The following is a 26,017-nucleotide window of genomic DNA, read 5'->3' as shown; positions in this document are numbered from 1 at the left end:
AAATAATAAATAACTAGAATGTGAATAATGAAATGATCAGGGCTCCAGCAATGTCAAATATATCGCTGCGGTGACAAATATTTGATTCAAACTCTAAAATTATTATAAATCAACCAAGATTTGAGTTCAAGCTGTGTACACAACCAAGCAGTGGATCATTAACAATTATTTTGTACCCAAGAACTGTCTGAGCAGCTTTGTGAAGATTTTTGCACTTGCCAGGTATCTATGGACATTCTACACCTGCTTTTTACTTGTGAGTGGTTCCCTTGTCACAGAAGTCAAATCACATTACGTTTTCCAATATGGCCTCTAGTCCCTCTTCTGCTTCCGATTAACTCTGTGTAAGAACCCCTGGAACTCAAACTTTGCTTGTGAGTTCAGAGTGAAATTTTAACAGGGAAAAACTGGGTTCTTACCTCTTGGAAGCTCAAAGACAGCAAACCTGTATAACCTATTTCTGATGCAAAAACATTTCTCAAGGCCCTTTCAAAGAAATCTGGAAATGAAATAGAGTTTGCACATCTCTAGGCTGCATACTTAATTTTGCAAATATTGTTTATACTTAAGGCAATAGACAGGAGGAAGAGTTGACTTTAATGTAATCAACATTGTGAAATAAAGAATCGGGTCACAAAAGAAATCTCCATGTCAAGAAACTAAAAATGGATAGCTTAGTAAAGAACTAAAGACCAACAGGTGGAGGCTGGATGACTTTCCTTTAACACTTACAGTAGGAAGAATTTTTTAACCTGCTTAACTACAAAAATGCATCGCAGTCTCACCGAACTAATCCCTAAATCATAGATCGGGGCACACGCCTGACTTTGCTTGTATTTTGAATGTGTGTGTGTGTGTATAGGATGTATGAAAATCAGTTTTTTAATTTCAGTTGAGAGCTGTCTCTTATACTACACCAGTTCTTTGAACTGACCTTTACCTCATTCTGACAGAACAGGACAAGACTCTGAGTGACAATGTCCCACAATGCAATTACTGTGCGTCAGATGAGCTGGTCCCTTACAAATCACCTCGAACTTTACACATCTGCTGGCTGTCAGCATCTGCCAGGTTCAGTCACCCGAAAATAATGAAAAAACTCTCATTATTGTTCCATAACAGGTAAAGTGTTAGGACAATTATTAGACATCCTGACTGACCTTGTGCAGATTTAACCAACTGCCCTTGCCAACCTTTTCTTGGTTAGACTTTGGGCATATAAAACACCAAAAAAAATGTACTTTTAGACCACATAAAGGTTGTGACACCGTCAGGAAAAAAGGCTGAGGGATCTGGAGTCAAAGCTGTCATTCCTTTTTAAGTTCACACTCTTCTGCAAACGGCAGGATAAAGAAAAGATACATGTTCACAAGTTACAGACATGTCATGAGGCAAAAACTTTGGACATCCCGTCCTCCACTGGTCTCTGTCACAACTCATGCTATTTCAAACATAGCACCTGAAAACCACATTTACCTCATTTGGCAGCAGCCTATGTTGATGAATTGGATGACAGGAGAACCCAACCAGAAAATTCAGTCACAGATAAGGTAACAATCTTGTGTGGGGTGTTTGCCTGAGAACAAGTTCAACAGGACTTGGATAGATACTGATTACACAAGATTTGCAGAACTGGCCACTCATTATATTAAAAAAAAATAGCTTGCAAAGCACCTATGTGTTTTGCAGTGTTTAACCCTTGTATGGTCAGTGTTTGATTGACATAAAAAGTGGCAGTCAAGGGTCAATGATCTAATGACTGTCTCAGAGACAAGAGGAAAAATGAATATTAGACAACTACTTGTGACCAAGCAATGAAATACATTTATTCAATACACGCTGCACTTTATCATCATGAATATGCTGCATCAGCTCTACCACTCTGGATAGGTAACACCTGGGTTATTTTCCTCTGGACGGGCTCAGATCTCCTGTCCAATCAAGTACAATTCCCTCTTTAAGAATGGCTGAAAACTTTGGAAAACATTTAAACTAGCTGCCAGGCTGTTTTTAGCATTTTGGACCACTTTCATAGCACTAATGTTATATCACATTATGTCATCGTATATAAAGCAACACAGTATTGACACACAGCATCATGTGTGATGAAGTGTATGCAAAAGAGTAATGAATCTCCTGCTGCTAGGCTTACAGAAGATTGCAAGTATATGAATGTGTTGTCTCTGATCAGAAGAATGGCAGCTTGAAGTGCTAAGAGGTCCAGAAATAAGCCATTTGCAGTGACTACAAGAAGTTTATCGGTTCCACAAAACCCAGGGACTACACTACATATTCTTGAGTGCCATCTGCTGGCACCTTATCTGTTAGCTAGCTATTTATATACCAACCGACAGAGAGCACTCTCAAAACAGAAAGGATGAGAGCGGAATTTAGACATTCTAGGGCAAATTAATTCCTGCCATAACTCTGTTGAGTTCATTGGAAGCTTATTTTGCTACAAGATGAGAAGGAAAAATTTAATATGTACACAGGGAATAGGCTTCAAGATATACATCTCAGATGGCAAGGCAAAGCAAAATAAAAAGGTTGTATAAACCAATAAAATGAATGTGAATAATATTAGTCAAAGGTAGGAGAGACTTAGTTGGTTTTAAGAAAAGTGAAAAAAGAGTTTTAGAACAACAGAACTAACAGGGTAGAACTGCTTTAGTCTACACAAGTGACAGGAAATCCCACTGAATTTTGTTGTTTTAGCCAGTATGTGAAAAAGCAATGAAAATAATAAGGGTATTGCAGCAAACAAATACACATAAGAACCTCGTTAAACTGCACTAATGGTGGGGAAAGCCAAGTGTGGATTGAGGCCTGGTGAGTGCTGATACTAGACACATCAGCACCCGCAGCCAGTTAGGACATCACTGAATACTAGGTGATGATGCGCTCCCCTACTCGTATGTGAGCAGCATAACAGCACTCATGCTGGCACCTCACTTGGCACAGCTGTAGAATCTCATTTGCCGGTCCCTGAATATATTGCAAAGTTAAAAATCCATCTTCAGCATGGGAGTGAGGTTTGCCAGAGTGCAACTTTAATGAAGTTCTGCTATGGACAGGCAGAATAATCAATTTGCCTGAGCACAGAAACAAATTCCACTTGAACGATAAGAAAGATTAAGAGATGAGCACTTTGGTTTCAGAAGTAGAAATTAAGTAGCCAGTAGTGGATTGACAGCAATATGAGAAGCAGAAGTGGGACCAGGGCCGGCGCTTCCATTTAGGCGACCTAGGCAGTCGCCTAGGGCGCCAGGATTTGGGGCGGGGCGGCATTTTGCCGCCCTTGGCGGCAATTCGGCGGCAGGGGGGTCCTTCCGCGCTCCGGGTCTTCGGCGGCAATACTGCGGCGGGTCCTTCACTCGCTCCGGGACCCGCCGCCGAAGTGCACTGAAGACCGGGAGCGCGGAAGGACCCCCCCGCCGCAGAATTGCCGACGACAACCGGGAGCGCGGAAGGACCCCCGCCTAGGGCGCCAAAAACCCTGGCGCCGCTCCTGAGTGGGACTCCACCAAAGTTAACAGCTAAGCTCCCCTTATAAAGATAACGTATTATAAACAGAAAGGCAGCAGTAGAAAGCTCTGTGAGTGAGCATCTGCAGATGATATAGAAATGAGAGAGGAATGTTCCATTTGCCTAGCTTCTCTGAAGAATGATACAAAGTGTCACTAAGTGAAGATGAGCCTTAAAAAGTCAGAAGTGATGATTACAAATAAGGTAGATGCCTTTCCTGTCATTATCTGAATACTATTTCTTTAAATACGTAGCAGAAAGCCAGGCAAAAGCAGACTGTGCAAGGGTAGGCAGAAGCTCTACAGTGAAGCAAAGAGAGAGAGTAGATTTAGGGACTCTGCTGTTTTATCATTCTAATGAAGTTTCTTGTTCAGAGTTAAAAGGAAGCAGCTCATGCCACACTTCTCCAGCACTGTCACTGGACACTGTCTACTTGCAGAATGAAACATGGTACGTGGCTTAGGGCCTGTGCCCGTTAGCCCATCCCCACTAAGAGTGCAGAATTGTATCGTATACATGGAGATCCAAATTGTCAATGCTGGGTGCCTAAAGTCAGGCACTTTGGGGGAGATTTTCAAAGGCTCAAATGACAGTTAGGTGCTTAAATTCCATTAACGTTCAACAGGAGTTACGTGCCCAACTGTAATTTGGGCTTTTGAAATCTGCCCATTTAAATTCATTTTTAAGCATCTAAATAAAAGCAGCCTCATTTTCAGAGATGCTGGACATTTCCAGCTCCAATTAAAGTCAATGATCAAAGGCATGGAAAATGCTCATGTGAAGAAATGGAAAAGACAGGGATTATTTACCTTAGAAAGGAGAGATGATAAAAAAAAAAAAGTATATAAAATAATGAATGGTGCAGAGAAGGTGGATGGGGAACCCATTTTCTCCCTGGCTCTTTAACAAAAGAACAAGGGGACAGATATTAAAAGGTGGGAAATTCAAAATCAATAAAAGGAAACACTTTCTCAGAACACATGATTAACTATGGAACCATTGGCCTCAATGACTTTCTATGACAAGAACTTGACAACACTAATTGGATATTTATATGGATACCAATAATATCCAGTGTTGCCATAATTAATTAATGACAACAAAAATTTTGGAAGGGATATTAAACCTCATGCTTCAGGGCTTATAGCAATCTCTAACTATCAGAGAGCAGGACGAGATCTATAAGGGTGCAGAAATATCTCACATCTGCCTACTGCAGAGTTCTTATGTCAGTCTCTGAAACATCTGGTACTGGTATTCTGTCAGAGACAGAATGCTGGACTAGCTGGACCTTGGATCTAATCCAGTCTGGCAATTCCTATGTACATCTAAACTTTAGACTTTTATTTAAATACCTAAATATGGATTTTGGGACCTATGTTCTGAAAATTTGTCCTAAACTTGCCACCATTTTATCTATTCTGCTTTTGAACAGCTTCTGTTAATGGCGTTTCAACAATCCCCTAGTTTTATAACATTACTCCTATTAGTTCACCCTACGGTTGCCAACCTTCCAGATTGTCCTGGAGTCTCCAGGAATTAAAAATGAATTAAAGATAATGTCATGTGATAAAATCTCCAGGAATTCATCCAACCAAAGTTGGCAACCCTAGTTCACCCGTAGCCACCTTAAATAATATTTTCCTCTTTTTCTTATGTCCTTCCTCTAAGATGTACCTACTAATCTCCCTTCATTCCTGTTCAGAGGCAATTCCCTCCTATTCTTTTATCCTCTTTATGATCCTTCCTCGGATTCCCTCTGAATTATCATCTTCAAAAGGGTAAGGGAAGCCAAAGGTGGCAGGATAGCAAATTGGGCAAGTGAGATAGTGAGTGGGGAAGACTAGATTCAGACTTAGGTGCACAAGGATGAGTTGGGCCAAGACTGTGATGCACAAGAATGTGTAAGATCAGCCTTGCTATATGGAGCAGAAACCTGGGCCATCAGGGAATGTGATTTTTAATGAGTGCAGCTGTACCTGAGAGCAGTGACAGGACATGGGTGAATGAAAGCACAAGGTGATCAAAGAAGAGGCAAAAGTAGCATCAGAGACAGAGAAGATTTGGTCAGCAAGACTGAGATGGTTTGAGCATATTGTGTGGACAGAAGAAGATCTGGCCAAGGCATAATGAGATACAGGTGCCCTGGGAAAGAGTCACTAACCAGAAATGAAGAATGAACATGCGGCCGAGTAACAGAAGTGTATTTAGGGCTTGATCCAAAACCCACTGAAGTCAATAGAGACTCTCACTGATAGGGTGACTAGATAGCAAGTGTGAAAAATCGGGACAGGGTGGGGGTAATAGGAGCCCATACAAAAAAAAGCCCCAAATATCAGGACTGTCCCTATAAAAAATCAGGACATCAGGTCACCCTACTCACTGACTTCAGTGAGCTTTGCATCTGGCCCTTAGGATCCAATTGCCAAAGACTGCGGACCGTCACACCCTTGAGGAAGACTTTGCCTTTCCCAAGTGGCAGTTTGACAGCGAGAGGATGTGCTATGTAATTAAGGCCCTGATTCAGCAAAGCACTTCAGTATATGCTTAAATTCAAGCATGTGAGTAGTCTAATCGATTTCAATGGGACCACTGGATCAGGGCCTATACCAGCTCATTGCAGCTGCCTTAAATCACAATGGGCAAAATTCCTATCGCAAACATCTGTGAATAAGAGTACCTACTGCCAAGCAAAAGGTGGGGAGGGTAGGTGTGTGTATGTAATCACAAGAGTACAAGACTTTAAAACTTGGCAAAAATTGAAGCAAAGTAGCTGACAGCTCGTTTTACATCTAGCCTTCCTCTAGTTGTTGAAGTAACGATTTTGTCTGGTGTTACTGTAAAAACAGAGAGTCCCTTTGTACTGGTAAATAAAAGCATGCTTGTCACTGAAATCATTAGACAGTACATGGCCTCAGCAAACGCCCAAAGAAGATATAATACATGATAGAAAATGGTACGTAAGAAGATACAAACATACTCAGAATACAAGCAATTCCACATCTAGATTTTTAAAAGATTGTATAACTTTCCATTAAAAAATAATGGTCCCAAATCATTTGAAGCTTTCTCAGACAAAACTGCTATTGATACCAATGGGACAGTTGCCTGAGAAGGACTGAAAGATCAGGCCCACCATTTGCAATAATGCATAAATGGAAGCTAATCTAATGCTTCAGGACATAACATGATTATCACAGAGGTCAGAAAGGAACCTTCCCCCTCCTTGTACAGCATTGTACAATTTGCTAGGTGAACTCTGGAGTTTGCTGGGGGTAAGGGGAGAAGAGGGTTGCTTTTCTCTGATGCATTGGCTCCAGTCACAGGCAGAATATCAGATTTGCTGAACAAATGGTCTGATCTTGTAAATCCTGTTCCACCTATGTAAGTGATACAATTTTGTAGCACATCAACTTACTAGATAACAAAGGTGAACTGCCTGATTATTTTGCCATAAAAAAGACTATTATTAATTATTCATTTTAGATGTATTCTCTTAATGAAATCCTATAGAAATGAAATGTGAAGCAAAAAAAAAAAAAATTGTCAGAAATTTGTTTGGCCATTATGTCAATTCAAACTATTTGTCTAGTTACTCCAGATTCTTCTATCATGTTAATGCAAAGCATAAAACTAGTAGCCCCAGGGTTTACCACATATTAACCTCTGAGGGGTTGCTGATCTTTAGATTACGACTCAGCAATATGTTGTATATTATTCAAACATATTTGTGTCTTTGCTTGTAAACATATTTATATGTTCTCTGTTTCATTATTATTTTGCATCAAAGTATATGGGAAAAATACAGGAGAAAAATTAAAAATAAATACTAGAACTTTATGCTTTGGCTTTTGTTAGCTATTGAGATTAAGGTTCTAAAGACCACAGTACCCTTCATTTCTACATATCTCTGCACTTCCATGTGTCATTTAGGACCAAAAGTGTCAAAAAACTCTAGAAGGGAGTTCTCAAGGCACTGATGACCTGATTGGAAGCAGGAAGGACCAAAATCTCATGGGAAAGTCTAGCTTGCGGTAACAAGAAGTGCAGCGTTTCTCAAATGTGGCCACCAGGGGCTTTTCTTGCGACCACAGACTCCTGGGCTATGACTGGGAGCAGGGGGGCAAAGCAGCAGCTGCTCCTCCTCCCTGTTGCTCTTGGATGCATCACCTTGGTGTTGGTTGCTGGGACCACCAGCAGGGGTTAGGCCCTTCCCCCCTCTGGAGACACTAGGGGCACAAACGCTGGAGGAGCAGGCAGCAGTGAGTTCCCCACCTTTCCAGGGTCGGTGGGGCTCAGGCTTTGGGCTTCAGCCCTTAGGTGGTAGGGTGGCAGGCTTTGGCCAAAAGGCTTTGGTCTCCAGCACTGAGTTCCAGCTGCACTGTGGCAGGCCCCAGGCTTCGGCCGGCCCCAGGCTTCAGCCATGCAGCTTCAGGCTCCGTCCCTGGGCCCTGTCCTCCGGCCATGGGGCATCAGGCTCCAGCCCCCTGCTGCCTCCTCCGGCCCCCCATCCAGAGCTTAATTTGACCCCAGGTTTGCCAGGGCTGAGAAAGTCTGCTGTGAAAAGTGATACTTGTATGTTTGTTAATATCACTTTTCACAACAGACTTACTAGCTAGCAATAAATAAATGGACGTGTATATGTGCATATTTATTTGTTTTTCCTAAAGCTAATTAAATATTTTAGGAAAAAGTGTGAGAGCAGCCACTAGCCAGAGTTGGTGGCTGCACTCTGAGGCCACCAAATAATTTGTTATGAGAACCTACCCAAGTGCTACAGCAGCACAGCTGCAGCATTGAAGCAGTGCCTTGTAGCACCTGTAGAGTAGGTACTTGCTACTGTGGCAGAAGGAGCTTTTCTATCACTGTAATAAATCCACCCCCTCAAGAGGTGGCAGGAAGGTTGATGGAAGAATTCTTCCGCTGACCAAGTTATGTCAACTCCGGGACTTAGTTCAACTTAACTACATCTCTTGGGATTTAGGTCAGCTTAACCACATCTCCTGAGCGATGTAGCTAGGTCAGCATAAATTTTAGATATAGACCAGGCCTCCGTTAGTAAGCGTCTCAATTCTGGGGTTCTTATCCCAAAGAAACATCCGATCATTTGGGTTTCAACGATTATTAATTAGTACAAACAGCTCTGGTCATACGTTTATTTGCAGCAACTACTGTACGGTGTTAATTTAATTGCAACTTTTTATGGGTAATATAATCAGATAATCATATTACACTGGCCTTTGTTCCATACTGACAGATAGTTAACAATTTGTCTTTGAAGCAACTAATTATCATATATAAGAGCCAATGAAACCTAATATATCTTTTCCACTGTCAAATCATTATTATACTTTGTATACAAAGGACATCTGTTGGTAAACAATTAACTGTATTTCTAGAAAGGAAAGGAAAGGAAAGACTTTGCCTCTTTTTATTCAGTGAATTCTTTTTTATGCTCTCAAATAGGCAGGTAAAGTGGATCATTCAGCCATCTGTGCTCCATTAAAAGAGCAGTGATGTAATCACCTATTTTATTACTAGCAGTAAAGATATAGGGATGGGCTCATCCTTGGGATAACTATTTTGATTTCAATACAGTTATCCCAGGGATTCATTTGGCCTGTGTCACAAATAAAAATTCCATTCTGCTACCTGTTTTTCTTTCACTCCCACTTCAAATGTACCACAGTACTCTATAGCAATAGCACAAAATACTGCACTCTCATTAGTGTAAGATGGAGTGTATTGTACTAGTAACTGTAGATTGCTGTAGCATTTATGTAAGACCCTCTCTAAAATCCTTTCCTTTATCAAATCTAATTTATACACTGTCAGGTTCATCTCTAAACTGGGGCCTGATCCAAATGTCATTGAAATCAATGGAAAAACTCCCACTTACTGACTGTGATGGGCTTTGAATCAGCCACTTCACGCCTAACATAAGAACCTACATCCTTTTTCATGCATGCCAACCTTCCCTACTTGAGTGGGATAGTCTCTATAGTTTAAACAGAATATTTATCATTTTTCCACTCTGCCCCTTGTCCTGAATGCTCTCCTAAACCAGTGAATTTTATCTGAATTTACAGTTGTGTCCTTATTTCTCTCCCCAATGTTCCTTTATGTTAGTTTCAAATATTCAATAGATATTTGTGATGAAAAAAAGCACATTTCAGCCTGGTTTATCTTTACTTCAATGGAGTTACACAAGGGATGAATCTGGCTCATTATCTCTATCACTAGAAATAACTCAATGAGTATTTATCAGCTTTATTTTTGTCACATTCACAAGCTGCATAATTCTCCATACAGCTTAAGCTGTGGCTCTACTCTGAAAAGTGACTGACAAAAAATGGCACCAATCTAACTAAGCAGATCCTCTCCCTGCATGTATGCAGAGTCCCATCTGCTGACTTCTGTACTAAAAAATGAATTGTTACTGCTTTTTACTCCTATAAACCCTGCAAAGCCAACACAAATAAGAAAGACTGAGCAAGACTATTCCTTCTTATGTTTCACCAGCAGAATTGTTTACTGAGTCCCAATCAGTTACACTCTGGCAGCCCCACTGGAGACAATGCACAAGGATAATTCAGGGCCTAATTAGGCCACAGAAATTGTAATATCAGTGATGATATGTGAGAAGTTTGATTCTCAGCTTCCAGATTGAGTTTTCCAGGAGGGAAGTTAGAAAAAAAAATCTTTTAGTTTTAAACTGACGACTCAGGTTCACATCTGTAAACTGGAAAATAATAGTACTTATCAGTGGACTGTTGTATGGATTAATTAGTTGAAATATATTTGCTCAATGCTATGAAATATAAAGTGATATTGTATATAAATAAATGACAAGTATTGTGGTAATCTTTTTTCCTCATTATCTACCCATTGGTAGATGTTTGCATACTAGCCAATTATGCCACTGGATAATAAGTAACTCATGATGCTAAATGTCAATTGCATTTAAATCCCAATGGAGATACATGAGTGTTTTCTCCTTTCCACTGACGCAAACATCCACCTGCTTGGGGTATATGACATTTCAGGGAAGGAGGGTCTTCAAAATAATAATCAAACACAGTACTGATTAACTTAAATGAAAGTATGGTCCAGTAAATAGGGCAATGGACTCAGGGAACTAAGAGACCTGGGGGCAGATCCTCAGCTGGGACAAATGTTCATAGTTCTATTGATTTCAATGGAGCTATGACAAATTTACACCAGCTGAGGCTCTGTTCCCCAGATTCTATTCCTGGCTCTGTCACTGACCTACTCTGTGACCATGAGCACGTAACTTCATCTCTCTGCACCTCACTTTTTAGACACTGATGTGTACCTTCCTTTGTAAAGAGCTTTGAGCTTTACCGACAAAAAGTGAAAATGCAGAGCTAAGGAATAATTAATGAATTAATATTTGTAACATGCTTAGACATCTTTGGTTGAAAGTCTCTTTCTCAACAAACCCAACCCCGGCTATTGGAAGCATTTCAGATGTAGCATGCACTCAAAACTCAATGTCCACAGCAGATTGTGTGAAGAGATTTAAGACTAAAACCGTGAATTTCTATTTCTTGTTCTACACACACTTTCAGATGGCTCTTCGTAAACTTGCAACTAATCTCCATGTACTAACTCACTATCCCCCATCCCCCGTCCCACACATGCCGAATTGTTTTATGATTCCAATTCTGCTTGTTTCTCCCACAATCTTAGCCTTGTAAGACTCTGCAGGCATTTTATTTTAACATGGCTGTCCAGCTGCTCCACAGCCTCCGTATGCCTAAGATTTCCATTGCTCTTTTAAGGAGCCCTGTTAAAAGTTGTGCTAACAGATGCATTATACTGACCAAACAACAGGATGTTGTAAATGTCTAACCTCTGCGTGCTTTTCATATGTATATGCTAATAGGCATGCTATGAGCATACAGCTGTAAATGCAAACAACAGATCTCAGGATGGGCATGTTTTATAGATGTTTAACCACCTTCTGTCTTGGAACAGACCAATTCCTTACTGTTTGCAACATGAAAAGTGAACCTCATTTTCATGCTGTGTCAATCAATCAGGACCATAATGGCACAGAATAAAGGAGCTGTTAAGGTTAGTTTTGATGGAGTCATTTAAATCGCTGATGTATTTTCAGATTCATTACAAATGTGGTATTCTGGTCTATGCAAGTTATTTCTATTACACATAGAGGAGACATTTCCTATGTTCTAGTGAGCCCTACTATACGGATTTTTTCCCACACAACAAATGTATACCGCTTCGCATGAATGACTAACAAAATAAACAACCACAATCCAACTTGATTTAAAAGTCTCTAAATAAAAAGCTTTTCTGCAATACAGATAACAGGCCAAATTCTCCTATTGTTCTACCTATCTTAGGATTTTATACTGCCACCTATCACCGTCGTATCTGAGTGCCTTTCATGAAAAATCAATAATAACGGTCTTCATGGAGTTTCTGACACTTTCTCCTTTTTCAGGGTTGAAGTTTTGTTTTTAATTTTTTAGGTTTTTATTAATTTAATTACTTTTTTTAATGTTGATTTGTTTCAGGGTTGTTTGTGGGTTGGTTTTTTGTTGTTTTTGTCAATTGAAGTATTTTGGGCAGAAGGGGGTATCAATGCTCACAGTTACACCAGTGTAAATGTGGAGTAATCCAGCAAAGTAACCGAGAGCAGAACTTAGCCTATCCTGCAGAATACGCATTTACTTTGGTTTTTATTTTCAGACTCTGATTTGGCAATTTCCTGCCAGAGTAATCCTAAAATATTCCAGTACCACGAACTGTAAAAGAGATTCATTAGAGTTAAAAATGGATACCCTTGCTGTAATATTCACACCTTCACAACTAGGAATATAGCTTTAGTGGAAGGAAAAATGGCTTCCTCTATCTCAGATCTACTGCAAAGGAAAATGTTGCTTTTGTGTTTTGTCCTTGTGTACTGTATACTGTTACATGAGATTTCAGTGCTGTGACTGTGTGCGGAAGATGGTACAGCAAGGCATTTGAAGAGAACGTCAGCACTTGCATTATATGAGAGCACAGACATCCTTTCAGCAGTATCTATGTATCAAAAATATATTTATGAATCATATAGAGAATAAAATACGTATTTACTATGAGATTTATTTTGGCATACATCACACCAAACAATTATTGTATGAATCTGAATTATTTACAGGGTTTCTATTTATTTGCATCTGAATGTATGACTTTAGAAATCTTGATTAAAAAACAATTTCTTAAAAAACAGTAGCTTTTAGTGTCAACACATTTGCATAAAACTACATACTGACCTATGCTATCATCCAAACACAATATTAATGACCAGTTGGTAATGAGATAATGAGTCAATAAGGGTTTTAAATTATGTGAGCTGGAACAATTTCTTGTCTCATAAGTAGATAAATAAGGCTCCTGGACTTTACTGAGCAAAGTGATCATTCTTAAGCAATTATATTGAATGCCACGAACAATATTTTTCTTTGGCACTTTTTGGCACGTATTCCTGCTGCACCAGATTTCCATGACTATGGCTGTTGCTTTTGTGTTGCTCCTTAGTATAAAACTGCCTAGGAGCTATATGAAATCAACAATGAAGATCTAGCAAGAGAAGCACAAAGATCAATATAATAATGATGTTACAATTGTGAGGATGCATAGGTGCTGTGCAGATGTATATATGCCAAGTCTTACTCTGAAGGACAGTGAGAAATAGCAATGCTCATTTGGGGTGGGGGAGAGGCATTCAGCAGCTGTACGTTCTGGTGAGTTCATTCTTTCATTTCCGTGGGTGCTTACTGGACCCTGTGCACAAGTGGGAATGGGCATAAAAGTGCAAGAATCTCAGGGGCCAGGGACAGCCTCAGTCCTTGCATACCTCCTGAGTGAGGTTAACAACCATAGTTGTACTAGCTCTCCAAAGAGGGCAAAGCAATGTCCCAAAGCACTGTACCATAGAGCAAAGCGGCCTGAGTGCCAGCAGCCACACATTGGGAGCTCAAAAAGGCCTCATGCTTGCTTGAGGCACAATGAGCCCTACAGCTCTATGGAGAGGAGCTCCTATGACCATTGTGAGTGCAGTGCTGTGCGTTAAAGGCATTGTGGAACCCATAGACCAGTTTAGACAGAAAGCTAGAAGCTTTATAAATTATGCTCATGGTAGGAGACTGAATGACCCAGCGTATACAGGGTGAAATTCACCCTCCGTTCCCCACACACATCTGGACAAACAGGCTTTGTATTTGGAACCACACAGAAGCCACTCTGCAGTTCATGAGCAGGGTGTGGGGCTTCCCCTCAGCCTTGAACTTCCGACCCTGGAGCCATGGAATCACTGGAGCCATGGAATCACAGATCCACGCGTCATACCACTTCCCCCAGCTGATGCCAAAGCTGACATACAAACACGGGGACACAGATTCCTCTGAACACCCAGCCCCAGTTGCAGCAGCAGCTCTGCTGTGCCAGGGGCCTTCTGCAGTCCTTACACTATGGGGTGAATGTCATACATTGTCTTCCAGTTTCGTAACACTTCAAATCCAACCCAAATGAGTCTGACTATTTGAAGAGAGCATCCAAGGGTCTATAGTTAGTTAGCATCTCAAAACCCGCTTTGAAGACTCTATACAGCCTCCCCCAGGTCAAATAAGCATACAGACCAAATTAACTGCTGAAATGTAGTGATCTCTAATGAGGAACAAGGGCTTAGGGATTTCTAGCATATCAAGAGAAAACTCTTAACATCTTGCATTGTGCCCAAGGCCAGAGTCTTACTGCTATTTCAGCCAACATATTTCTGACATTACTGTAAGTTAAATTACAGTTTATGTTGTCTACATACAGGAGGTTTCAGTAAACGCAGGAACAAAACTGTTTAATAACAGTATGTAACCTACATAGAAAATTAAGTTGAAAAACCTAAAAGAAACAAAACCAAATCTCCAATGACGAGGATCTTGGTGGAGATATTATCAAATATTTCCCAGTTTTATAAGAAATGACCTGTTTTTCTGCAGTAATTATATGATTGTTATTGTTTATGTTTATTGTGGTATCACCTAGAAGCACCAGCCCAGGTCAGGGCCCCAGTGCTAGGCAATGTACAAACACATAGTAAGAGATAGTCCCTGTCCCAAACAGCTTGCAGTCTAAATAGATAAAGGAAGGACTATTATTCCTGTTTCACTAATGGGGAAAAATGAGGCACAGATGATTAATGATTTAGCCGTGGTCACACAGGAAGTCTGTGGCAGAGCAAGGAATTGAACTCAGCTCTCCTGAGTCTCACAATAGTGTCGCCAACCACCAAACCATCCTTCTTCTTTATATAAAGACATTACAGGCAACAAGGAAAATAGAACCAGTCTGATTTTTAAAACTCCTTATTAATCCAGTTATAACAGCCCACTATGGTCTTTATTCAGGAAATTACAGAAGAGAATTTCTCAATAAGAGGTCTGGAAATGCCTAGGTTCTTATCTAGCAAGTCCAGCAGTGGCCAATATCCCATGCTTTACAGATTCCAAGGCCAGAAGGGAGCATTGCTATCATCTAGGCTGACCTCCTGTATAACACAGGCCATAGAACGTCTCCAAAATATTTCCTAGAGCATATCTTTTAGAGAAATATCCAATCTGATTTAAAAATGGTCAGTGATGGAAAATCCACCATGACCCTTGGTAAGCTCTTCCAATGGTTAATTACTCTCAGTTGTAAAAGTTTACACCTTATTTCCAGTCTGAATTTCTCTGGCTTCAACTTCCAGCCCCTGGATTGTGTTGTACCTTTCTCTTCTAAACTGAAGAGTCCATTATTAAATATTTGTTCCCCATGCAGATACTTACAGACTGTAATCAAGTCATCCATTAACCTTCACTTTGTTAAGCTAAATAGATTGATCTTTTTGAGTCTATCACTGTAAGGCATGTTTTCTAATCCTTTAATCATTCTTGTGGCTCTTCTCTGAACCACCTCCAATTTAACATCTTTCTTTAACTGTGGGCACGAGAACTGGCCAGGGTATTCCAGTAGCAGTTGCACCAGTGCCAAATACAGAGCTTAAAATAATCTCTCTGATTGCACTCAATATCTTCCCCCAGTTACTCATCCTCAACTGAACTATTCCTATGCTTGAAACAAAGCATGTGCATAAGTATTTGCAGGGGCCCTGGGGGGCATACGCCTTAGAGAAGAAAATTACTTTAGTTGTGTGTCTTATACCAGTGCTACTGTCACTGTGCACATTGTCAACACTTACAAAATATTAATAATAGTTGTTTGAGTCTAATGATAGGAATATCAGACCAATTAGCACAGCAGTGGCTGACACTAAGAAAGTTTGATTTTCTGCAAAAGCATAAAGAAATAGAACACGTTTCAGAAAGGTTCCATTTGCAACCTTCTGGCCTAGGATGAGGAACAGGTTTTGATACTTTTTTAAAAAACATACAAAGCCCATTGAAACTTTGGCAGTGAGTTGCACTCCTTTACAATCCCAATTGATAATTCAGCACAAGAATTAGGTCCTCATGGTCAAACATAAGTGAGCAAATCAGATGAAAGTTAAATTTTCTCCTGTCATGAACTCACTTTACTGTATCTGTGGTTGTAATGCATGTGACTTACGTTTAGAAATCCCCTAAAAGGTGAAGGGCTTCATTGATTTCAACCAACAGAACTAAAATATGCCCTCTTCCCCCAGCTAGGGAAGAAAGTCTGATTTGGGGGCAGCAAAAGCTGCTCATACTAACCCCTGCTCTTCTGCAGTGTATGGCCCGGGAAGCAATTGGTGCTGGCCAAGGAGGGACAAGGCACCCAGGAGATGTGCTCATTCAATATAGTGGCCTGCTTTCCCTAAGGTGTGAATCCCACCACTAATGCAGATGAACCCACAGGTGCAGAGGGGTTCAAACTGCATCCTATCCAGCGCTCATGGTGCTGAATCAATTGTGTAGTGTGACAGCTTTAACTGCAAATTTCCTTGCAGGGGCTAGTCATGGGTTATGGTGCCTGTCACGGCTTTGTTGATGACCCTCCAGGGACCTGGTGTAAAATGACCTGACAGTCTCTACTGAACCAATATCCACATCACGAAACCACCCCCATAATTTGCACCATTGCCAGCTGTCTCAACCAAGGCCAATGACTGCCTAGGAGTGGAGATAGATCTACCCAAGTGATGGTCCCTTCAGGACAGAGTTGAGACACACTGGCAGGGAAGCATGAGGAAACTAGCGCTGATGCTGCTCAGACGTACCTGTTCTATGTATAAATGGGCAACATTAAACTTTGGGCTCCCAGCCTGCCATCTTCAATTAAAAAGAAACTCCTTGCATGTCACTGCTGGGTTTGCCTTAAGCTGCACTAGCACCCAAACACTAATTAAACAATAGGTATGTGTTAAGGGAAAGTACAGTAACAGAGGTCGTGAATTTTATTATAATAGAAAGGGCTATTCTTAATAACACCCTGTTTTCAATTGCTTATTCACCATTTGGGCTGAAATTTCCCAGGCTTAGTTTCTGCCTCAGGTTGAATTTTTTGGGGCAAAATATAAACTAATTTGACTGCTACATTCATCAACTTGGGATAGTACCCTATCAATGCAGGCAATTTTTTTCAACTGATTAATGACTGAACATACTAGAGTTCACATCTATATTGTCCTCCAATTTTAGATTTAATATACATAGTGACTAAAGTAAAAATCAGTTGAAACTGAATCTAGCCTGCCTATATTTCTCTGGGGTGGGTTACTTTTTTTTTTTTTTTAGTAAGAGCCCTAGGAAAGCAGACCTTCAAACTCAATGGACTCTCTCATGGTTGAATAAACATTTTAAAAAATGTAAAGGTAAACCAAAAGTTTCATGTTTGTTTTCCTATCTTACTCTACTTTTAAGACTACAAATTTGAGGTCAGGAAAGTCTATTTTTTTACCCTGATCCTACTTTATTTTTGGATATAATTCCACTAAGTTGAGCCAAATAAGAAAATGTAACCCTTTAAATACCATGGAACATGTAGCATAATCAAGCAAAAGGGTCTATGGCTGGACACTATATATCCTGATGACAGAACAGTAATTATAAATAATATCTAGCTCTTTGGTAGCACTTTACATCTGATTTCAAAGCACTTCACAAAGGAGGTAAGCAAAATTATCCCCATTTTACTGATGAGGAAATTGGGGCACCGGAAGATGAAGTGACTTGGCCAAGGTCACCTAGCCCTCTAGTGGCAGAACTGGGAATAGAACTCAGGTCTCCTGACTCCTAGTCCAGTGCTCGATCCAGTAGGCCAGTGGTTCTCAACCAGAGATAGGTGCACCCCTGGAGGTATGCAGACATCTTCCAGGGGGTACATCAACATCTAGATATTTGCCTAGTTTTACAGCAGGCTACATAAAAAGCACTAGCGAAGTCAGTACAAACTAAAATTTCATATAATGACTTGTTTATACTGCTCTGTATATTATACACTGAAGTGTAAGTACAATACTTATATTCCAATTGATTTATTATTATATCCAATTATTTTATAATTATATGGTAACAAAAAAAATTCAGTAATAGTGTGCTGTGACACTTTTGTATTTTTATGTCTGATTTTGTAAGCAAAAAGTTTTTAAGTGAGGTGAAACTTGGGGGTACACAAGACAGATCAGACTCCTGAAAAGGGTACAGCAGTATGGAAAGGTTGAGAGCCACTGTTGTAAACTGCCAATGCTCAGCGCCTCTGAAAACCAAAGCACAATGCCCTAGTTGCTATAGGTACACTGGCACCTCCTGAAAAGCTGTTTGAATTATTTCTTTTAGAAAAAGAATGCTAAAGTTTTGCTTTAAAAACATACCCACACTTTCAGTATATCAATAATACAGCCTAAGAGTCGGGAGAGGGCTGCTCCTCTGCAGACAAACCATGTAGCCACAGAGTCAGGGTTTACGAAACTAAAAAAAGCCCAATCCAAAGCCCAGTGAAATCAATGGAAGAACTCCCTTTCACTTGAAAGAGTTTTGGATTAGAGTCTTAGAAAAACTCATATGTCAAACAGGATAAAACTTAACAGAGGCCAAAGACCAATTTTATTGGGTGGGGATGGCTTGAAGATCTGAGCATCACTTCTGGAAGATCAGGATCCCTGAAATTACAGGTCCCAAATGTGGCAGGATTCACTCAGTAATTCCACCAGAAAGATTTAGCACCACTCAATTTATTGTTTTGAAGATGGAGGGCACAAGAATGACTTTCAGATAAGACCTTATAAACCAAGGGTTCTCAAACTGGGGGTTGGGGCCCCTCAGGAGGTCGTGAAGTTATTACATGGGGGGTCACGAGCTGTCAGCCTCCACCCAAACCCCACTTTGCCTCCAGCATTTATAATGGTGTTAAATATATAAAAATGTGTTTTTAATTTATAAGGAGGGGGTCACACCCACAGGCTTCCTATGTGAAAGGGGTCACCAGTACAAAAGTTTGAGAACCACTGTAATATAAACTATGGTTCTGTCTTCCCCTGGTCCTTCAATGACATGAATGTGCTTTTAGCACCTTTTATAAGAGATGGGGATTGACCTAAGGAGGAGGCAATACAAGGGTGAATGGCAGGAGGCGGAGAGCATACAGGGAGCATTGTGTAGCACTGAAGATGCATAGCAGATGGAAGGGAGAGTATGTGGGAATGGTGTATAACAACCAGCATACCAGGGGGAAGTACATAGTGGGAAACAATGTAAAATGGCGTGTGGCACCCAGTATACATGGCAGCCGGGGTAGGTGAAATGTGAAATAGTGTGTCGCACCCAGTATACATGATATGAGGGAGAAGTGAAATGTGGAATGCTGTTTGGTACTCAGGATACATGGCCCGGGAGTCAGGGGGAGGAGAGGTGAAATTGTGGAATGGTGATTGGCACCCAGGGTACATCTGGGGTGGGGTGGGAGGGCAGGGTGGAATGGTGTATGGCACCCAGGGGGCAATGCAGAATGATGTGTGGTACCCAGGATACACGTCAGGCTATGTGGAATGGTGTATGGCACCCAGAGTATATGGCAGAGGTGTGAGGGGGAGTTGGAATGGGAGGCGGCACCTAGCACACATTGCAGGGGGCTGAGGGGGAACTGTGTGTGTCACCCAGCATACATTGGGGGGAGGGGAAAAGGGGTGTGGCACCCAGCATGCATGGGGGGGTTGAAGTGTGCCATGGTGTATAGCACCCAGGAGAGGTGGCAGGCAATGGGGCACGGCGTATGGCACCCAGGCGTGGCCTGCTGGGCTCTCTCTCCCCCAGGCCTGCAGCCTATGGCTCTGCTTCCCTCCCCCTGCACACAGAGCTAGGATCGCATGCTCCAAACCCGCGGGAGTTTGGACCCTTCTCCTGGGAGCGGCTGGAAGCGGAGAGAGAAGGGAGCCCGGCAGGACGCCGTGGCCCCTGGCTGAACCCGGCGCCCGCCGAGAAGTGGGCGGCCCCGCACAGCTGCAAGGAGGGAGGGGGCGGCGCCCCCTCGCAGCGTGCCGAGGAGGCGGGGCAGGGGGAGGGGGGAGGAGAGGGCACAGCCGCCGGGGCTGTAACGCACTAGCTCTGCTGGCACTTACTTTTCCACAGCTTCTATAGATCCAGGGATAGGAACTCCGCCTCCTTCTCCTCCACTGTCATACAAGACCCCACTGATATCGAGCAGCACGCCCTTAATGCCTGCAAGCTGCTTTGCCCACTCAGCCATAGCGCGCACAGCCCGGCCTGCGGCTTGCAGCTGGTGCATAAGGTCAACTTAACTCCGCCGAGTCCAGCGCTCTTCCTTCCGCAAGGGCCGCTGGGAAATGTAGTTTTTCATTGGTGGTAATTTCAGCAGGAGAAGGCAAAGTGCGGGAGGGGGAGATGATGGAACGGGGTGTGGCACCCAGCATACATGGGGGGGGTGAGGTGGAGGGGGAATGGTGTGTGGCACCCAGCATACATTGGCAGGAGGGGAAATGGGGTGTGGCACCCAGCATACAGTGGGAGGGGTGAGGGGGAGGTGGAATGGTGTGTGGCACCCATCATACATGGGGCGGGTGAAGGGGAGGTGGAATGGTGTGTGGCACCCAGCATACATTGGGGAGGGGCTAAGGGAGGGGGAATGGTGTGTGGCACCCAGCATACATTGGGGAGGGGCTGAGGGGGAGGTGGAATGGTGTGTGGCACCCAGCATACATTGGGGAGGGGAGAGGGAATGGGGTGTGGCACCCAGCATACATTGGCGGGAGGGGAAACAGGGTGTGGCACCCAGCATACATTTGGGAGAGGCTAGGGGGGAGGGGAAAGGATGTGTGGGACCCATCATACATGGGGGAGAGGGGGAGGTGGAATGGGGACTAACGGGCAGGCAGCATTTTCGATTCGCTGCTAGTGATGACAGTGAGCAGGGGGAGAAACAGATTCTCACGGTGGCTGTCTTAAAGAAAGCTTCTATATACAACTTAGGGTTACAATCTGCTATTTGTGGTCTTTTATAATAAATAATAGTAATTACTATCATGCTAAGGTCTTGCACTTAGCAATCATCATCACTACCAAGCACACGTCACCCAGCCTTTTACAAGTCATTACAGTAGTATCTACAGCCCACAGCCAAGATGAGGGTCCCTGTGTACTAGGCACTGAACAAACACATAGTAAGCGACTATCTTGTATGGTCACACTTCAGATCACTCACAGACATAGAATCTGATCCCCATCCTAATGAAGTTAATGGTAAAACTGTCATGAATCTCAACAGAAACTCTTTTTATTCAAATCTTCCATTTAAAGAAATCACTCCTGGGCTGAGACCAAACCTTCAGAATAGCATCCTCAGTAAAATTACAGGCACCTGAAAATGACTCATCAGGGAGGTAATGCTGCACAAGCCTTTCCTACAGGCATTGCTATGTGCTCTGCCTGTAATTTTAAAAGGCTGCAAAAAAGCAGGGCAAGGAGAGAAACAATTTTAAATTCTTTATATTATCTTGCTTTTATTATTTTCATGGAAGGTTGCAGATTGCCAGCCATGGAAGCTGACATCCTCTACTTCTCCCCACAATGCAGGCCACAGTGGAAGCTTCTCCACATTGCCCTACCCTCTGTTCCTCAGTTCTCTAGTGAAGGGACCACCCCCAGGGAAAAGACGGCAGCTGAGTCACAGTCTCCATACCTATTCACTCCTTGGCTTCTGGGATGAGATTGTATACAAGAGAGCCCATTAAATTGATAAGAGAAAGATTAAACCATGTGACATGTTAGCCATGTTGCTTAATGCGCTACTGGAAGGGGCTCCAATACTATGGGGATGAGGATGGTATAAGAACCAGAATAGAATAGAATAGAACTGAATAAAATAGACATATTGCTCTAATGAACAGAATTTGCATCTGTGGTTACCAGTAACAAACAGTTGAGAAAATGAGTGGTCAGCATGATAAAGTGTGTTTGAATAAAGAGAAAATTCCAAAGTATTTAGACACTATGAAAGCTGCTCTTTTGCTCAGAGCAAATGTTAACAACACTTCTTCAATGTTTCACAATAAACTCATTGGGACACTAACTTACTGGAAAAAAATCCTCCATTCTAAGAAATATACATGCCACTGTTGTTGAGTCAGACGCTGCCAGTAGTAACAATGTCACACACTTATTTTTTAAAAGTGTAGTTTTGTGTGTCTTTTGTGGGAGTATTCCATGACCCTGAAAATGTTGCCACAAAAGTGTCTTGGGTTTTGATTTTGAAAACATGGTCACCTTCACATTAGGGCCTCAGTTTTCAAAAGTGCCCTCTAATTTTGGGGCCTCCATTTTTGCCTGACTTAGGCACATAGAGCCTGATTTTCAGAGGCACTGTGCACTGAATTCAGTAGAATGACTTGGTATAAATATGGGTTGCCAGCTCGGATCCCATTTGTTATATTGACTGCTTTTTAAGCTCAGCATTTGCAGCACAGGCATATTACCATGCACATTTTTGCAGTGTAGTAGAGATTTGATGTAAGTATAAAATGGGACCCATAGAGAGCATATTGATTTTAACTGAGGCTGTGTTGATCAAAAAAGTAGCAGAAAGCCTGGCAAGACCATTTTGACCCAGCCAAAATACAGACTAAGCTGTACCTTACAAAGTTTGTGCCTTTACATACAGTACATCCCACTACCTCATAGAAACAATTGAAAAAACACTAGCCTGCACATAAAGAATTGGACTAATCCTCACTATTTTATAATCATGGGTAAGATTTTATCAGTTGTGTTCCAGCCTTACTGATAATATTGTTTTCCCCTTGATACAATGCAGCTAGTTTTTGTTCTTAATACTAGCAATAGCCTGCCACAATTCACATAAAATATAAGAAACTGTGTTGGAATTATAGTCCACTTTGTTTTGAAAAAAAGCAGAGTAGCCTTGGCACCACTGATTTGCATCACTGCTTCTGGAATAGCCGCTGGCTTCTCCTTACAGATAATATCTAAACAGTGAAATTCATTAAATAGACCCAGAAATGGATCAGGTTATTTAAAACAACATCGCTAATGGTGCAATATCTCAGCTGTCCACACTGATAGTGAACATTGTCTTGGATAGTGTTATCAGTCCAGGACACCCGCTATGAATATTGATCCAGAGCTTGTTACAGCCATCACTTGCCGTCAGGACAGGTCAGGGTTGAAACCCACCTAGCATCAAAGCAATTTAAAGACAGGACTCAGACTGAATTTTAATGCCTGAGCTGAGAAAGGAACCAACTTCAAGCAAACAGTTAAGACTAATATGTGTGTGTGTGCACATGTGTATGTTAAACTGACAATATATGAAGATATCTGCTAGCTCAAAAATTTTTATCTTTAAGAATTCCATTACTACAACTCACCTTTTACAATTGTACAGCCACAATATTAAAATATATCCACAAGGCTATATTTTGTAATCTTACATATATGAGATGGTTGGGATTTTCTCTTCCAAAATAAGGCCCTGATCCTGCAAAGACCTATGCATGTGCTTTAAGTTAAGTTAATGCATACATGGACCAGAGGAATATTTCCATATCACAGCATCTGCGATGGCATCATAACTGTTTCTAAGTAATTCGTTACACCACAGTTACTAGGACTAGCGTGTTGAGTTTTAAAGAGGATCACGTTTCAGACATCTTGATAAGAAATATTTAAAGGTCTGGTATCTATTTTCCTTAGTTGATCACACTAAGAACGATATCCATAAGCTGTGACCAGGGCCACCCAGAGGATTCAGGGGGCCTGGGGCAAAGCAATTTTGGGGGCCCCTTCCATAAAAAAAAAGTTGCAATACAATAGAATACTATATTCTTGTGGGGGCCCCTCTGGGCAGCCCTGGCAAATTGCCCCACTTGCCCTCCCCTCTGGGCAGCCCTGGCTGTGACTATTACTCTTCCCCTTCTTTCCTTTTCCTACTCCCTTCTTCCCTACCTCTATCCCAATTAAAAAAAAATACAATCTAAGTATCTAACAAAGCAGTGCCAATTCTTTACTAGGTTCATTTGTCCCTACCCACTGTCTGTTTGTACCTTTAGATTGGAAGCCCTTCAAGTCAAAGATTGTCTCTTTTTTATGTTTGTATAGTGCTCAGGACAGTAGAACACCACACTAATTGTGGCATTTGGGCACTGCCATAATATAAATGATGATAATAATTAATCATAATAATTCTGTAATTTGATTCCTGCACATCTTCATCTTTTTTGTCTCTCTTTCTTCCTATTCAATTATTTTAGGTTCTGTGATATCAAAATGGAAAATAAGGGTCAGATTCTGCCACTTTTAATTCCATTACCTTAGTACTGTCATATTTTGTTTTGTTTTATTTCTTTAGATTTAACAATAATTTTATCCATACAGAAGCTCTGAGCACCCTAAAAATAATTAATTTCAATGGGACAATTGGCAGTGTAAGATACTACTCAACATGAATAAGGGTGGCAGAATCAATGGCAAACTACAGTGCAAAATACGTGTTAACAAGATGATTCCCAAATATAGACAACATTAATATTGCCATCCCCAAATCCTTCACCCACAAATAATATTCCTTTTTTCAATGTTCATCCTGATTTGTCAGGTCAAATGCAAACGCCAGAGTGTGAGAAGAAAATCCACCTTATAGATACTGTACACACAGTTTAGTTAGTGTGAAGTTTAAAAAATATACAGCTCTGTGATTGCTTAAACTGGTTATGGGGACTCCCACCATCCCTAGTTGTGGTCCTGTCAGAGCAGGGGGATGGCACACTGGTTGAGTGGTATAGAGAAGCATGCCCTGCTTTTGCCAGCCCTCTACGTGTTTTATATATGAATAGAGGATTTTATTCTCCTGTAGAATAGGAGTCACTTCCATTGAGAGTTATTCCTGTCCTGTGGTAGGGGAGAATCAAGCCATCACCTTAATCTGCCGAGAGTGAGACAGAGAGAGAGAGAGCAAGCATGATTATAACCTCTTGTTCAATACTGTAGTATATAAATATTTATTTCTGCCACTGACTTGGTGTGCGAGCTTGGGTAACTCACTCACCTCACTTGTGCCTCAGCTTCCTCATCCATAAAAGAGGAATCATATATACTCCATAGGGGTACTGTGAGGATTAATTAGCTTGGACCCAATGCTGCCCTTCATGCAGTGTGGTGACATAGGGGCTGATCCAAAACCCACTGGGGCTAATGGCAAGACTCTCTTTTACTTCAGTAGGTTTTGGGTCAGGCCCATAGTTTTGTCACTGATGTCAATGCCACAACCCTACAATGCCACAATTCCTCAAGGAATTCAATGAGTGCAGGATCTAATTCTTAATCTTTGAACCACATTTAGATGACATAAAATGCCATATAAGTGCTTAATATTTTTCTGGGACTTTTTAAAACAGAAGGCTCAATCCTGCATACTTTGCAAACTCCCACTGACTTCACTGGGAACTTGGATACACAAGGAATGCAGGATCAAGCCCTTAGATCTAAAGGTGGTTTATACTGTACTCTGTGCTAGGTGGTAACATAATAATGCTGGAATAACAGAAGCCATATGTATGCAGTTGCTCAAGAAAATTTGACCATGCTGTATAAAGATAATATATATTTAAATAGCAATAACCTAAGCCCTGTGATTTGTTTGTTTAATTATTAAAATTCTTGAATTTTAGAAGATGCTACTTAGATCACTCTTACTTTAGTCTGTTTTCATATTTGACTTATTTTACTTTCTCTTGAGGCTGTAAAACAGGTTCAGTCCCTCCTTCGCTGAATGCTGAAGGTAAAATCCCAGCTAGTAGATGGTTTGCATTATAGAGGATTTTAGCGGGGAAGTTGGTAGGTGTTTTAGAGCCTGGATGAATACTGCAGCAGGCAAGGGGTGGAGAAGTGGCCGTTTGAATGAGAAATGCTAAAAGGACATTGCTGCTTTAAAAGCTCATTTACAATGCCAGCTGGGTATAGGAGGCCTAGAGCTA

At 41.5% G+C, this 26,017-nt stretch overlaps 1 protein-coding gene across 1 annotated transcript in view; it reads right to left on the bottom strand.

Annotated features, from left to right (window-relative positions):
* LHPP (phospholysine phosphohistidine inorganic pyrophosphate phosphatase) overlaps positions 1-20,298 on the bottom strand; it is a 171,566-nt gene extending 151,268 nt beyond the window's left edge. Inside the window, exon 1 of the mRNA XM_026650996.1 lies at positions 20,132-20,298. Coding sequence (XP_026506781.1) covers positions 20,132-20,298 — 167 coding nt within the window. The remainder of the gene's footprint in view (positions 1-20,131) is intronic.
* Between the last annotated feature and the right edge of the window lie 5,719 nt (positions 20,299-26,017).

This window comes from Terrapene carolina, unplaced genomic scaffold (assembly GCF_002925995.2).
Source record: "Terrapene carolina triunguis isolate 2854851 unplaced genomic scaffold, T_m_triunguis-2.0 Scaffold95, whole genome shotgun sequence".
In the NCBI taxonomy this organism is placed as follows: domain Eukaryota; kingdom Metazoa; phylum Chordata; order Testudines; family Emydidae; genus Terrapene; species Terrapene triunguis.
Note: the sequence above shows the minus strand (reverse complement) of the source record. Positions and strands in the feature narration are given on the sequence as shown.